Source organism: Chlorocebus sabaeus, chromosome X (genome assembly GCF_047675955.1).
Source record: "Chlorocebus sabaeus isolate Y175 chromosome X, mChlSab1.0.hap1, whole genome shotgun sequence".
Classification (NCBI taxonomy): Eukaryota; Metazoa; Chordata; class Mammalia; order Primates; family Cercopithecidae; genus Chlorocebus; species Chlorocebus sabaeus.
Window position 1 is genome coordinate 78,052,532 of NC_132933.1, and position 14,862 is coordinate 78,067,393.

Genomic DNA, 14,862 nt, shown 5'->3' on the forward strand with positions numbered 1-14,862 from the left:
CTTTGTCCCCCAGGCTTAAGTGCAGTGGCATGATCTTGGCTCACTGCGGCTTCAACCTCCCAGGTTCAAGCAATCCTCCTGCCTCAGCCCACCAAGTGGCTGGGACTACAGTCACATGCCACCATGCCCGGCTAATTTTTTTGTATTTTTTGTAGAGACGGGATTTCCCCATGTTGCCCGGGCTGGTCTCAAACTCCTGAGCTCAAGCAATCCGCCCACCTCGGCCTCCCAAAGTGCTAGGATTACAGGTGTGAACCACTACGCCCGACCAGAATTTTGGAATCTTTATCATGAGAGTGGAAATATTTAATAGAGCCATACTATACTTTTGAGATATATAGAGTGTAGCTGTGGTAATCTCTTTTTGATGTCTTTCTCACCCTTAATATTGTTAAAACTTGTATGGTTGCTCATTTAAGCATGTTTCCTGTACTTAACATCATCATACCTCTGTATTTCTAGCTTAGGGTCTTAAAATCCTGATAGATATCAGAAAATAGAATTAGCCAAGTAGAATTTTGGATTAGAATGTGCTCCCTGTACTGTTGCTGATTCTGTCATCCATTATACTGACTAAAGCTAGACTGGGAAGAATCAGACTAGACAGAGCTAGCTGGGCAAGCTTGGAAAACTGTCCGTGGGCCTATTTGCTATAGTAGTACCATCTCCTTGCTTCATTACATTCCCTAACCCAACCTGTAGATTCCCCATCTGTAACAGCTTGCTGGTCAGTTGCTTTCTTTCCAGTGTGACAGCTAAGGTCCTGGTGAGCTTCATTAGACATGTTGTACCTGATAACTGGTCTTCATACTGGCCTTGCTTTGTTCCTAAGAATATTCTGGCACCAATATTTCTGAGGCTACTCTGGTCTGGAATCCAACCATCCATGATTCTCCTTTTACAATCATCTATTAACTCTTTGATCTCTCTCTTCTCTCTATATTCTGACTACTACTCCCTTACCTGTCACATCTAAATCATCTTCCAGGTCTATACAGCACACCTATGTAGTTATACTTACATCTAACATCTCCTTTCCATTCCTTTTTCCTCCTCCTGAATTCTAATCTTTTTGACATCTCATACCTGAACATTTTTTCCTGTCTTCCTACGCTCTGTCTCTCCCACTTTCACTGGTCCTAATATTCTTCACTACTCAAAACCCTTCAGCATCTTCCTGAATTACAATTTAGTTGGCCTCCACAGTATACTTCAGTTTATCTTTCCACTATATTTTCTTGTTTGTACCTATTTCAGCCAAACACTATTCCCTAAATTCTCTCCCCTTTTTTCCTACCATTCAACATCATTGTTTAACCAGTTTTTACAAAGTACATACCATGTTACAAGCACTATGTGAGCTAGGCCCTGTGGAGTTGGGGGTGTTGGTGCTTAGTCTTTTGGGGGTATCAGATATAAAGTAGTAAAGCTTGTATGAGATGATGAACATAGGAGATAAAAATTCTTTGAGAATACAGAGAATGACAGAGACTAATTTTGTTTGGAGTAGGTAATCAAGGAATGTGTCAAGGAAAAACTGAATAGGGAAGAGGGCAGAGAGGTGAAAGGGAAGTTGGGAAAGGGAGGAAGGGAAGGAATGGGAAAAGGGGACAGAGATTCCAAACAGAGAGAATATCAAGTGCAAGACACCCGGAAGCAAAAACAAATGGTTTAATATTAAGGGAGCAGAGAGGGTTAGAATATTTAGGAACATAGTGGGAAGTGAACAGAATGAAAAGAGGATACAACTGGAGAAGGTGATGATTGATTGAGGAAAGTGTTTTGCAAAGCAAAACAGTTTTAAGGTACCTTGTCTACTTGCTATGATTCTATAGCAGTTGTTTAGAAGATAGACTGAAGTGGGACGGAGACTTGTAGCATTTCATGAAGGTCCTTCTGCCTGGAATACTTTTCTCTCCACTGAACTTCCCCATCCTCACCTCCAGAAAGGTCATCCTTCAAGGTCTACCTTAATGTTGCTGCTTTTAGTGAAGCCTTCCCAAATCTCCCTCCTCTCTAGAATTCTAGAATTGGAGTAATTTCCCTCCATTTGGGATTCCCATAGCAACTTTCTGCCTCTCTTTCAGTGTATTATACTTAGGATTTGTCTGTAGCTTGCTTTCCCCCTCTAGACTCGGAGCATCTTGAAAACAGAGATCTAGCCTCATTTATCTGTCTTTTCTATGCTGTACCTGATACAATACCATGATCACCGGTAGTACTAATAATTTTGATGAATTGACTTAAATTGGTGTCCCAGAGTTTGGCACTACTCAAACTCCAAAGGCTATATTGCCCCAGGCCCATAGGCAAAAACATGACTTACTTTCTCGTCTTGATTTTTTTTCCCCCAGTTGGGAAAAGCCAGGGACAGCCTCAACACAAATGCTGGTGTGGGTCATCTAGACTCTGAGACCTTAGACTTCAAGGCCACTGGGGACGAGGATAGCACCCTACAGGATCTATGAGCCTTTCTCAAGCCTGACTGAGGGGAAGGGCAGATAGGAGGGATTGCTTTTCCAGTCTAATGGAACATTTCCTTGCTTCAAAATACCATCTCCATGCTAATGTTATTTTAATGCCATTACACTGTGTAATTTACTGTGATCAGCAGAGCAATTTGTTGTACATTCTTCCAAAAGTGTTAATCAATTTTAGCTCAAAATAGATTTTAAAACCCCACCTAATTTACTGTCCTAAAATGCTGATCAGTGGGGGAACGCTAAAGCAAGCCCAGAGTTGTTTGTATTGTAACTGTAAGAAATTATAATTCCTCTCCAAAATTATTTTTATAAGCAGCCAAGGTATAAGTAAATAGGTATGTAGGAAAATATATACCTTTAGTTGTCCTGTTTATAGCTGAGATTTGAAAAGTCATAGGAAAGGACTAAAGGATTGTCTGCTCAAGGTCTAATTCTGGAGAACAAAGGCCCAAATTATTGATAATCACTAAGTTACTATCTGTGATACTCAGTTTTCTCTTTTCAAAAAAATTAGACCCTAATAGAACCCAACTTATGAGGTAATTAATTATACATCCAAGCTCCCATGTCCCCCCTCTACCTCTTCTTTATCTCTTGCCAAAGTGTATCTCCTCTCTATTCTCAACCCTATAAGATTTCCTTTACTTCAGAGTCATAAATCCTGGGTGCTTGACCAGATTTTTCTATTAGAAGCAATTTGTGTTCTTAGGGAAATAACATCCCAGAGTAAAGTTACAGCAGCACTAATATGTCCCCTGACATAGTGTTCTTGTCCTGTCTGAAAAGATTGGATAATTGGCTAGACACAGTTGCTCATGCCTGTAATCCAGCACTTCAGGAGGCTGAGGCAGGTGGATCGCTTGAGGTCAGGAGTTCAAGACCAGCCTGGCCAACATGACGAAATCCCATTTCTACTAAAAATACAAAAATTAGCTGGGCATGCTGATGCGTGCCTGTTAATTCCAGTTACTTAGGAGGCTGATACATGAGAATCGCTTGAACTCTAGAGGGGCCACTGCCTTCCACCTGGGTGATGGAATGAGACTCTGTCTCAAAAAAAAAAAAAAAAAAAAAAAGATTGGATAATTGTTGATACTTAAATGTATTGTTCCTATATATATTTCATGGTACATTAATTTTTACTGATAATCGATGCTTATCTGTGGCAGCTGTTCTTTATTTTCCTACCTGAAAGGGTATAGAAGTACAGATCAGCAACATGTGGAAACTTGTATTTCTCTAGCCCTGTTTTAGTCAGAGGTTGGAACTGGTAAGAATCATGGAGATGGTATTTTGTGTTTTAAGAAAAAACACCTAGTCTCTTGGTCAGGAAACTTGGGGTTTTTTTTCATAGATCTGTCATTGTGTTGTTTCACAACCTTGGCTATCATAGTCTGTCTTTCCATACCTTGGTCTTCCTGGTGATAAAAATGGACTTGCTTATAGTTAACTATAGATATAAGGGATAAGAAGACATTAAATTATTGAAATCTAAAAGTAATTTGCACTTTATCAAGTTCCTGCCAACATGGACTTAGTGGAGGGGCAAAAGAGGAGTAAATGATAGCTGAAGCTCTACTGAACTCCAAAACAAAAATGTACAGAGTAATCCATGATGGCAGTATGATTCCATCTGATTCATAGGGTCCTCTTTGAAGAAGAGGCAGATATCCAATCTGTTCATTCAATTCTACTACAAATGAGCCCTCCTTGACAAAGGGTGGGGACTTGGACATTGCTCTCCACTCCTCTCCATCTTTTAAAACTCTCCAGCCCTTTTCTGTGTAAATACAAGTAAGCATATTTTTTCTCTTTTCTCTGGCACCCATGGTTTACTGCCTATGCATCAAATCAGATCTCATATAAAATGAGAAGAAAATGTGGCAATTCTAATATATAAGTGTTAGGGGAAGCCCAGAGTCATCTAACATTTTTGAAACTGAGAGACTGCCTAATACAATCTTTATATTTTATAGATAAGGGGGCCGGGCACGGTGGCTCAAGCCTGTAATCCCAGCACTTTGGGAGGCCGAGACGGGCGGATCACGAGGTCAGGAGATCGAGACCATCTTGGCTAACACGGTGAAACCCCGTCTCTACTAAAAAATACAAAAAAACTAGCCGGGCGAGGTGGCGGGCGCCTGTAGTCCCAGCTACTCGGGAGGCTGAGGCAGGAGAATGGTGTGAACCCAGGAGGCAGAGCTTGCAGTGGGCTGAGATCCGGCCACTGCACTCCAGCCTGGGCGACAAGAGAAAGACTCCGTCTCAAAAAAAAAAAAAAAAAAAAATTATAGATAAGGGAATAGGCCCAGATGGGTAAAATATCTTATAGATTGAATCATGTGAAACTGTTACTGCTTCTTGTTTCTCAATATTGGACCTACTTTTTATAGTATATTGAATGCATTAGGATAAATGACTATACAATTGAGATTCTTATAATAGCTGCTTGACTATCAATACCATGTGCTTTTTAATAAAGGGATAGATACTCAGCTGGGGAGAAGGTCTAGAGACAGGGGGAGGGCAAGATGTTGTAGTGGCATGTGGCAGATACCCCCATCTCATCTCCTATCATTTTGCATATAGATACCACTCAGGTAGGTGGGCAGGAGATGAAGGGCTACAGATAGATATATGTCCTATGCCCTAAAAATATCAGACGATGCTGGGGCCTTTTCAGAAAACCTAATCTTTGTAGTCACATTTTTAAAAATCTTGCTGTGGAGGAATACTTGTCAAAGTCCAAGTTAAAGTCCTGGAAGTTGAGAAACCAAGGAATTCTCTACCTCCTTCATCCTTAGCAGTCAAATTTTAAGGCACAGAAAGAGAAAATCTGAATATGATATATATGTGTGTATGTGTATGAATTGCCTTGTTTTTGAAGAGCATCTGATCATTTGAAATAGAAATGAGGCAAACAAAAATAAAGTTAATTGCCACACACAAACACACATACAAACACACCTTATCTCAGGTTAGTCTTGTCTTTGCTTTGTGTCCTTCTTAATCAGGCAACCATGATTAGGTTAAATGTATTACTATTTGGAGGAAGGGATACGTTGTCTGCTTCCTCGGATTTCAGTTTTGAATAATATCATGGCCCAGAGGTGATAGAAGGATCTAGGATGTATGAATGAGTGTGAGTTTCCAAATTGACTTTATGTGGTAGGTGTAAATTGTGAAACAAAACCATTGTGAAACAAAGACAATAGCAGTGATGAAGTCAGTCTGGAAACAGGTAAATCCCAGTGAGCCTTTTAAGACCCCTCTAGCTGAAATAACCTATAAAACACAAAATAAAACAAATTTAATGACCGATATTATATATTTGAAATGTGCAGGTTGGACAGCATTTGGACTTGGAATGAAACAATAAGAGGTTACATTCATGGATAACCAACAAGATAAGGCTATTGTTGCCTCAGCCAGCGGAGAAAACACTCTGATTAATGGGGTCAAAGAAAATGGTAAGGGAATTTAATTATAGTATATAATATCTCTCCTGGTAGTCCTCTGTTATTACTATGGATTTTCAATACCCATAAAGTTGAGACAGGTTGAGTTCAGGATGCCTCTGAAATGAATGTTAATTGTAAACTTTATTCCACCAAATATCTAACTGGGCTATAAGAGTCCCTAAGAGGCATTGAATCTGACCCCTTTGCCCTCCCAAATCATATCTGTCAGATGAAGTTCCTCAGAATTCCTAGTGAATTAGAAATATGCTCTGATGTGAGGCTTAGAACTTCTAGAGTAGCTGGGCGCAGTGGCTCATAACTGTAACCCCAGTACTTTGGGAGGCCGAGGTGGGCAGATCATTTGAGGTTAGGAGTTTGAGACCAGCCTAGGCAACATGGTAAAACCCCGTATCTACCAAAACTATAAAAAATTAGCCCGTATGGTGGCAGGCGCCTGTAATCCCAGCTACTCGGGAGGCTGAGGCATGAGAATCACTTGAACCCAGGAGATGGAGATTGCAGTGAGCCGAGATCACACCGCTGCATTCCAGCCTGGGCAATAGAGCAAGATTCAGTCAAAAAAAAAGAACGAGAGAGAGAGAGAAGAAGGATAGAAGGAGGGAAGGGAAGGGAAGGGAAGAAAGAAGGAAAGGAAGGGAAGGGAAGAAGGAAGGAAAGGGAAAAGGAAAAATGAAAAAGGAAGGAAGGAAGGGGAACTTGTAGAGTCACTAGGAACTTCCAGAACATGGATCTAGGGGACAGGCCTGAGCCTCGTAGCTCAAAAGTATTAATGTTCCATCTGAGCATTTTCCCCTTAAAAGCCTTGACTTTCTAATTGATCAAACAGTCCAATTCTTTTCTCATTTCTGAGGAGAGCTTTGCCTTTCTCTGAGGAAGAAACTCGACCTAAATAATTATTATTTTTCACTTGCATGAATGTTCAATATAAAATCAGGGTGTTTCTTTAATGTCATAGTTTTTATTTGTAAAGATAGAGATGTGAAGGCTTAGCTTATATAATAAGATCAAGTACCAGAAACCGATCAAGGGAAAGAAAGTTAATGAGTCTGGTCTAAGACCCTTAATTTTATTCCTGTCATTTCTTTCCCTTTTCCTTAGACTCAGAGGACCAGGATGTGGCAATGAAGTCATTTGCAGCTCTAGAAGCTGCTGCACCTATCCAGCCTATACCAGTGGCGCAAAAGGAGACCCTGATGTATCCCAGGGGTCTCCTGCCTCTACCCTCTAAGAAGTCCTGTATGCAGAGCCCACCCTCTCCTTTGGGCCTGATTGAAGCACCCGAACATGCTGCCAATAGTGCTTCTGTGAATGCCATCTCCCTCACATCTGGCATTGCAAAAGGCCTGAACACATGGTCACTTCCCAATGAATGTGAGAAAGCTCCATTTGCCATAGTGGAGCCTGCAGGCATGTCAGCTCTGAATGGGGACTGCCTCATGCAGCCAAGTCGGACTTGCTTAGGCTGCTTCATGGAATCCAAGGATGCAGTAGATCCTGAGCCAGGGATCAGTCTGAAAGTTGGTGATCTAAATAGGGATTATGAAACGTGTGCAGTCTCTGATATAGGGATTCAGTGTATTAATGCTGGAGAAAATATGAAATATGGAGAGCAGCTGCTCTCAGACCAGCTCCTAGGCTTCCCCCTGCATAAATCAAGGGCAGGAGACAGACGAGAAACTGAGAAACCTGACATTGACTTGGAGGATCCAGCTCAGAAAAGCTATTATGAGGCATTACTGTTAGACAAGTGCAATACAGAAGAAGCTTTGCTTGCAAATTCCAATCAGGATTGGGGTTACTTTGAGACTTTCATTAGTGAAAGTAAGATTGAACTGCTTGACCTCTGTTCCAAGAATGAGCTGTCTGTCAACCTATTCTCTGAAGAAGATGTGGATAACTACATGTTTGATGATGATGAATCAACACTAGGCAGTGATGTCTGCTCCCTGAAAATTCGGTATGAGTCCTTTCAGGACAACGTTCGAGACAAGACTACTCTTTTGATGCAGGAAGATGCCCAATTCAACTTTTTCCCCAGCGTCTTTACTACCTGCCCCAAGCGAGAGTCTAAGAGTGGGGCCCTGAAGCAGAGCAGTGATTTTTCCCAATTCAAGGTCCCTGATGTGAGCATCATCTGGGGGGAGGAAGATAAAAACTTGGACAAGAAGAAAGGCAAAGAGGAAGGACAGGAAGACAAAGGTGTAGAGAAGAAAGATGGAAAGGATAATGGAGAAAAGTCTGCCTTAAATAAACCATGCAGTGGGACTGAAGTAGAGCAACTTAAGAATCCAAAGCAGGGCCATCTTGCTAATTGCTTGGATACATCAGGGAATTTCAGTGATGATAGTTCCTTCATTGAGATCTCATATGATTCTATGGGTGAGATCAAGGACTGTAGTCGCTATATGGCTCGGGACACTAATTCTGGCAGCTCCTCCTCCCAACAGAACTATGGGCTGCGAGCCAAGAGAAAAGTCAGATACAGTGAAGATTATCTATATGATGTTGACTCACTAGAGGGTGAAAAAGTAAATGAGAGGAAGGAATGGCTGCCAGTTGGTTCCAAAGAGGAAGATGATGATGAATGGTGTCCCAAAAAGAGAAGAAAAGTAACCCGTAAGGAGCCCCCTGTTATTATCAAATATATCATCATTAATCGCTTTAAAGGTGAGAAGAACATGCTGGTGAAGTTGGGTAAGGTGGATGCCAGTGAGACAACAGTGAATTTGAGTGAGAATCAGCTCAACAAATATGCCAAACTGGCACCCTTGAAAGGCTTCTGGCAAAAGAAGAAGAAGCAGAGAAACACCAACATGGACTCCATCAAGACACCTTTTTCCCAAAAGCAAAGCTTTGAACCAGGTAGCTTTGAGGTGTCATTTCTGCCACCTGCTCGCAAACGAAAATCTAAACTTGGCAACAGGCACAGGATTCAAAGAATCCCATCCATTGAAATTTCAGCAAGTAGTAAACAGATTTCATTATGCAATGATCAGAGGCAAGCTAGTAATCGTAAAGAAGATGGAGGCCTAAAAGGTACACTGAAGTCAGCACCTCTGGGTGCCCCTAGCTGTGCAAATGGATCACATTTAAATGACATTACAGGCCCTGACTCTGTGAAAGTCAAAGCCCAAGACACAGAGTTTAAGGGGCCAGAGAGGAAAGTGCTCAACAAAATCAAATTTAAAAGTGAAGCTAGGTTAAAATCTAAGAAAGTCAAAGCTGCTGGGCAAGAAAGCAAACCAATTGTTCAAATGAGCCCTCTCTTGGAAGACCAATCTTCCAAGGCTAATTTGAAGAATGAAGTTATTCCTGGGACCTCAAACAGTTGCCATCTATCTGAATTTCGTGAGGCAAAGGCTGCTAAGAATTCCACTTTTCTACCAACGACCTGCTCTTCTGAAATGCCTTTATCGTCAGCTAATGTTACCACTAATATACCTGTTATCCCTGGAGGGTATCTGCAGACATTGTTAGATGCTTCTGACTTGTCAAATAACACTAGTATCTCATACTTCACCCACCATTCTCCAGAGCAAAATGAAGGCAGCCTCACTCAAACTGAAAAATCATTTGTACCCCTCCAGCCTACCCAAGACTGTGTGCTCACCTCATCCTCTGACTCTGAGCTGCAGCAGTCATCTCATAACTTCAAAATGGAATCAAGCAACTATGGAAATGTGTGGCCCAACAAGGCTACGCCTGGCACCCAGGAATTCATGGCTGAAGTCTCAAGGGAGATAGCCCCAACCCAATCCAGTGAATTTGGAGCCTCCCAAGTAGTCTCCATGGAAAATAACCTCACACCTACAACATACAATCCAATCTGCCTCAGTAGTGGTGGCAGTAATTGCAACAAGGTCCTGTATGACTCCGTGCAAGATACCCAACTCCCATCTGATGACTCTTACCAATTATGTCACTTTAATAATGGAGAAATCTGCTTTCCTTTCCAACAGGGGCCAGTCAATATGGATGATGGTCGGCTCTTTAGCTTTGATTCAATGGCCCCACTCTCTGTCAGCTCAAGTAATTATTGCTCCTTAAGCTTGAAGTCCTGTGAAAAGGATGGCGATGATGATATCACTGATGACTTCCTGGCCCATTGCAGCCCTAAGCTGGTGATCCAGCAAAGCATTGATGAGATAGCACCACTGAAGGAGTCCACTGATCTCCTGGATATATCCAACTTCACCCCTGACAAATTCCGTCACTCTTCCCTTTCAGAGATGTCCCCACCGGACACCCCTAGTCTTTCCCCTCAAATTACCAGATGTGAGAGTATGAAGACACTAGGAACACTGAAGGGGTTCCAAGAGGGTGTCCCAGGACCATTGGACAGTGTGGAAAAAATCAAGTGGGACTGCAGTACCCTTTCACGGCAGGTCCAAATGGAGGATGGATTTACTTTAAATAACCACCAGTTTCAGTTCCATATGTTCAATGATGAGGATTCTGTCAGCCTGCTCCAAAAAAACCCTTGCCTGTCAACATTTAATGATCCATCTGGTCAAATTAGTACCAACAACAAAGTGTCAAAATCAAGAAAGAAAAGTTCACCCACCAAGAGTGGGGCTATGAACCAAAGCTCTTCTCAGAAAAACACCAGGAAAAAATCCCTCAAAGGCAACAACAAGGGGATTGAAAAGCCACCTAGCAAAAACTCCCGCCAGGTCCCTAAGTCCACAAAGAAAGGGAAATACATGGCTGCCATCAATGGAGAGAAAATGCAAATTGGCATTGGCCGTGGGGGAAGCCAAACCAACACCATATCCTCCACTGGGAAGACATTGGCTGAATGTATCCAACATGGTGGCCCTATGGCCTCTATGAAGATGCCAAGTCAAAAGGGACTTTCTGGAGATTGGGCCTTGGGGAAGGAGAGCAGCCCAGGCTGGAGTGATATGAGCATGGGCACCAACACCAACAGCCTTCTGGATGATGACCAACGGGAGTTTCAGGAGCCTTCCTATATCTTGTCCAACATTGCCTCTGGTATGGCAGATGTGCAGAGATTCATGATGGCCTCCATAGAGCCCCTGTGGGAACCCATGGAGCACCATGGGGATCCCAAAATATTCTACTCCCCTGAGTCCAATAGTCTAAAATTAAAAACTCTCAAAATATTGGCTGGGACACCACAGGAGTCTAAGAAAAAGATCAACAGTGGGTCCCCAGGAGCCACTAAGAATCACAGGTCAATCAAGGGTGTGAGCAAAAGCAATGGGAAAACAGCAATAGGTGATCCTGGTCGTGCAAACATGCCTGGTTATAACGAGGACTCTCGCTCTACCTTCTTTGATAAAAAGTATAGTAACATGAGCACTTTAGGCAATAACGGACCGACACACAAAAAGCTATATCGTCACAAATCCAGCTCCAAGGCCCTGAGAGATGAGAAATGTAAGGGAAAGCACATGGAGCGAGAACAGGTCCACAAGGATGAGTCTGGGACAGCTTCTTTTGAAAAACTGAGGTAATACTGCACCAGTATGGCTGAGATGATGCACCCTTAGCTCTCCTACTACCTACTAAGCCCGCAGTCCCTCATTTTTTCCCTCTTGAAAGCAAAAATTTGCATGAAAGAAACTGTCCCATTCCCTTCTTTTTCAAATTAAAAAGAAAATTTTAAAGTGCATGAAAATCCCTATACCTTTAAGCCACCCAAAAGATTGGGCAATTTTGTTGTGGCTTGGCTAGGGATAAGCTCTAACAAAGCTATTTTTTCTTCTGCTATTCATCACTAGTTACTACATATTAAGAAAATAGAACTAAAATATGCTCTTGAATGATTTTTGGAAGCGAAAGTCTTTGCAGTAAGACAGATTTTGAAAAATAGAATTTAAAAGTCATGTAGACAAAAAGCCAAGATCATTTAAACAAAAGAGCATTAGTTGGAAAACAAAATCTGAACATGCGGCAATTAGGAGGGCTTTCTAGTGCCCTGTGCTATTTGTATCTTTTTCTACATCATACGGCATCTAGTATGATGTTAACAAATTTAGCTTGTATGATCCCTTTGTGGGACATACACCAAAACTAACTAAGATGGCATAAATTGTTTGATTTTTCTGCAGGGATTCCGACTACAATCTCCTAAAAGCAGAAACAACCTTTTGGGTTTTACCTGTGTTTGAAGAAGAGACTTGCATTTTCCAGAAAGACATTTGATGTTTGTGTTTTATTTCTTTCAAAATATGCCTTGTGGTATGTATGTTGACATGTAAGTGCTTAAAGAAAAGAATTTTAAATTGTGGGAATACGTCTTTGGAGCAAACTTTAATCTCATGTTCTATGTAAAAGACTTAAAAAGTCATACAGTTGCACAAGTAGTTTATGCACTATTTACCCACAAGGAAAAAATTGAAAACATTGTGCCAAAACTACAAACAAGTGACTGTACTGTATATATTTTTACTTCTATATCAACATTTGGTTGTATTTGGGGAACTTGTCCCTGTTAATTTACTAGAAACATTCCAGTGATTCTTGCTGTTAACCACCCCCACTTATGTGGATAGCACCTGTAGATCATGGTGGAAAAATATATTGTGTTACACAATTTACCAAAATTAAAGGATAGTGTTTGAAATGTGCCAAATTTTCTTACCTCATCTCACAGATTCACCCACAGTTTAAAGCTCATTAATTATTTTTAAATGGATATATACACACCCAAACATATATATGTATATATATGTGTGTGTGTGTGTGTATATATGTATACACACACACACGTTCTTTTAAAATTTTAAACTCTACTGTCCTGTATGGAAACAAGGCTAAACAAGGCAAAATAAAGATTTGCTTGTTCCATTGTCTAAGGGTTAAAATTTTGGAAAAATCTGAAGACCACAACAGCTAAGTCCATCAGGGACCCAAGTATATGCATTTACAGAACGTTTTACAAGGAAACAAAACAGCTGCTTTGAAAGTTTGTTTTCTAAAAGCAAAATCTGTAGCTGAAAATTATTTAAAGTGAAAGTTATATTGCTGATACTTTATATCTCAGTTTTATATATTTTATAATAGTCTGGGATAAATTATAAAAATAGCTATAAAATCAACACTAATGATAAATGAAGTCTATAGAATGATTTTATTTAAATAGTTTCCTAAATGTTTTATTCCAGTTTTGTCAAAAGTGCACTCATATCATGGCTTTAGTGTTCTTTCAGTGTTTAATCTTGCAATGCCAATGTCATTTAAAGAAAATGTTAAGGCATCCCAGTTCAACCAAATTTTTACATTTACTATCAGATAAGATGAACAATTTGTGGCAACAACTGATTTGGGCCATATATACTTAGTCTGAGGATAACCAATATTTGATGCCACACGTTAAACTTAAATCTCAATTTTAAGTACAAATTTTAAAATCACATTTTTTATTCAGTACTCCCCCTACTTTTTAAAAAAATTTCACAGCTCCAACATTCCTCACTACTAATTTTTCTTCCCCTTTATTCACCACTTGACTTCTAACATTTGATCTCTTTTATTTGCACAATTGAAGGCCTGTGCATCTGATGACTGATGCGTTATGGCACAGATGAGATAATGGATGTGAGAGCGCTTTGTAGATCATAAAGTGCTATACAGATATAGGGGATTAATATTATTAATATTGTTAGTTGTTGTCGTTGTTACTATTCTTACTAATATTGTTACTAACCTATTAACTTGTGAATATATAGGCTGGGGTGGGAGGGTAGAGAGTAAGTGGGAAGGGAAAAAGGGGATTTAACAAAAAAAGGGAAGATGTTTCAAAAGGAAAATTTTAAGCAAAATATGAACCTACCTAGTCAATGCCACCTAAATGTATTCACAAACAGAGAAGCAACATTTGAAAGTAGTCAGAGAGAAATGGAAGGAAATCTGTCATGTATATAAGTATATATACTTCCCGGTCCATGATTCCTTTCACCAGCCTGCTCTATTCCTTACAGCTGGGTCGTAAAATGAACAAGCCTGTGTTCTTGATCTTGTGTGTTCCCAGCGTCAGTCTCTTGTGTCTGTGGGGATGCGTGGGTGAGGAGCATTCTGTGAGGCTGGTACAGGCCCATTCCTAGGCTTTGATGTTCTGTGTGCAGTGAGCCCTGGAAAATTACTTAGTGGAAAGGCACCAGATGAAATATGTCTCCTGCCCTATAGCTACCATCCAAAAGGGAAAATAACCAAACTGGAAAATCTTCTTCTGTTTCTCTTTTCTGATAGCTAGCTGTACTAAATGCTGTGGCCAGTCCCTAGAAACTGGTCTTTGTTTTGTTTTTGTTTTTGTTTTTGTTTTTTCTGTTTTGCAGCTGAATTTTGGCTTGGAATCACCAACTCTGCCTGTATTGTGATCTCCAAGACTCCAGACCTCAGAGTCACCTGCTGGCTTAGAGGAGTGGAGTGCTTTCTATGTAATGAAAAGGTGGCAATTAATGAAAAAATAAAGAAAATGTTCCATTAATACAATGTGTTTTTTAAAAGTAAATACAGGAGCAGCTGTCCCAGTTTTGGTTTTTTTTTTTTTTTTTTTTTTTTTTTTTTTTTTTTTTTTTTTGGTATCAGTTCAGCTTTGGAGAATGGGGTGTGAGTGGGGTAGGACAGCCTGAAACTGTTGGAAATAATTTCCTTGTGAGAACTTGCTATCATAAGTCCTTTGGAATGGATATTCTTTCAGTTGCTCCTATGGAGCCCATCAAGGGCCAATTCTAGGGCATAGTTCATCCCTTTCTCCAAAGAGAATTGTTATTTTAAAGCACCTTTTTAATTGGCCTGCAGTGTATTATATGCTTTTAACATATAAATTAGTGACGCATAACCAGTCACTTTGTACTGAAACATAAAAAGAAACAGAGTTTGAGAAATGAGCAATAGGCCAAGGCAGAAGATGTTTATTCTCTTAATTG

General features: G+C 40.5%; 1 protein-coding gene across 1 annotated transcript in view; it reads left to right on the forward strand.

The window, feature by feature from the left end:
• NEXMIF (neurite extension and migration factor) overlaps positions 1-14,458 on the forward strand; it is a 197,612-nt gene extending 183,154 nt beyond the window's left edge. Inside the window, exons 2-4 of the mRNA XM_007992100.3 lie at positions 5,828-5,953; positions 7,064-11,441; positions 12,043-14,458. Of these exons, the coding sequence (XP_007990291.2) occupies positions 5,875-5,953; positions 7,064-11,441; positions 12,043-12,136 (4,551 nt within the window). The 5' untranslated portion in view covers positions 5,828-5,874 and the 3' untranslated portion in view covers positions 12,137-14,458. The remainder of the gene's footprint in view (positions 1-5,827; positions 5,954-7,063; positions 11,442-12,042) is intronic.
• Positions 14,459-14,862: the final 404 nt, after the last annotated feature.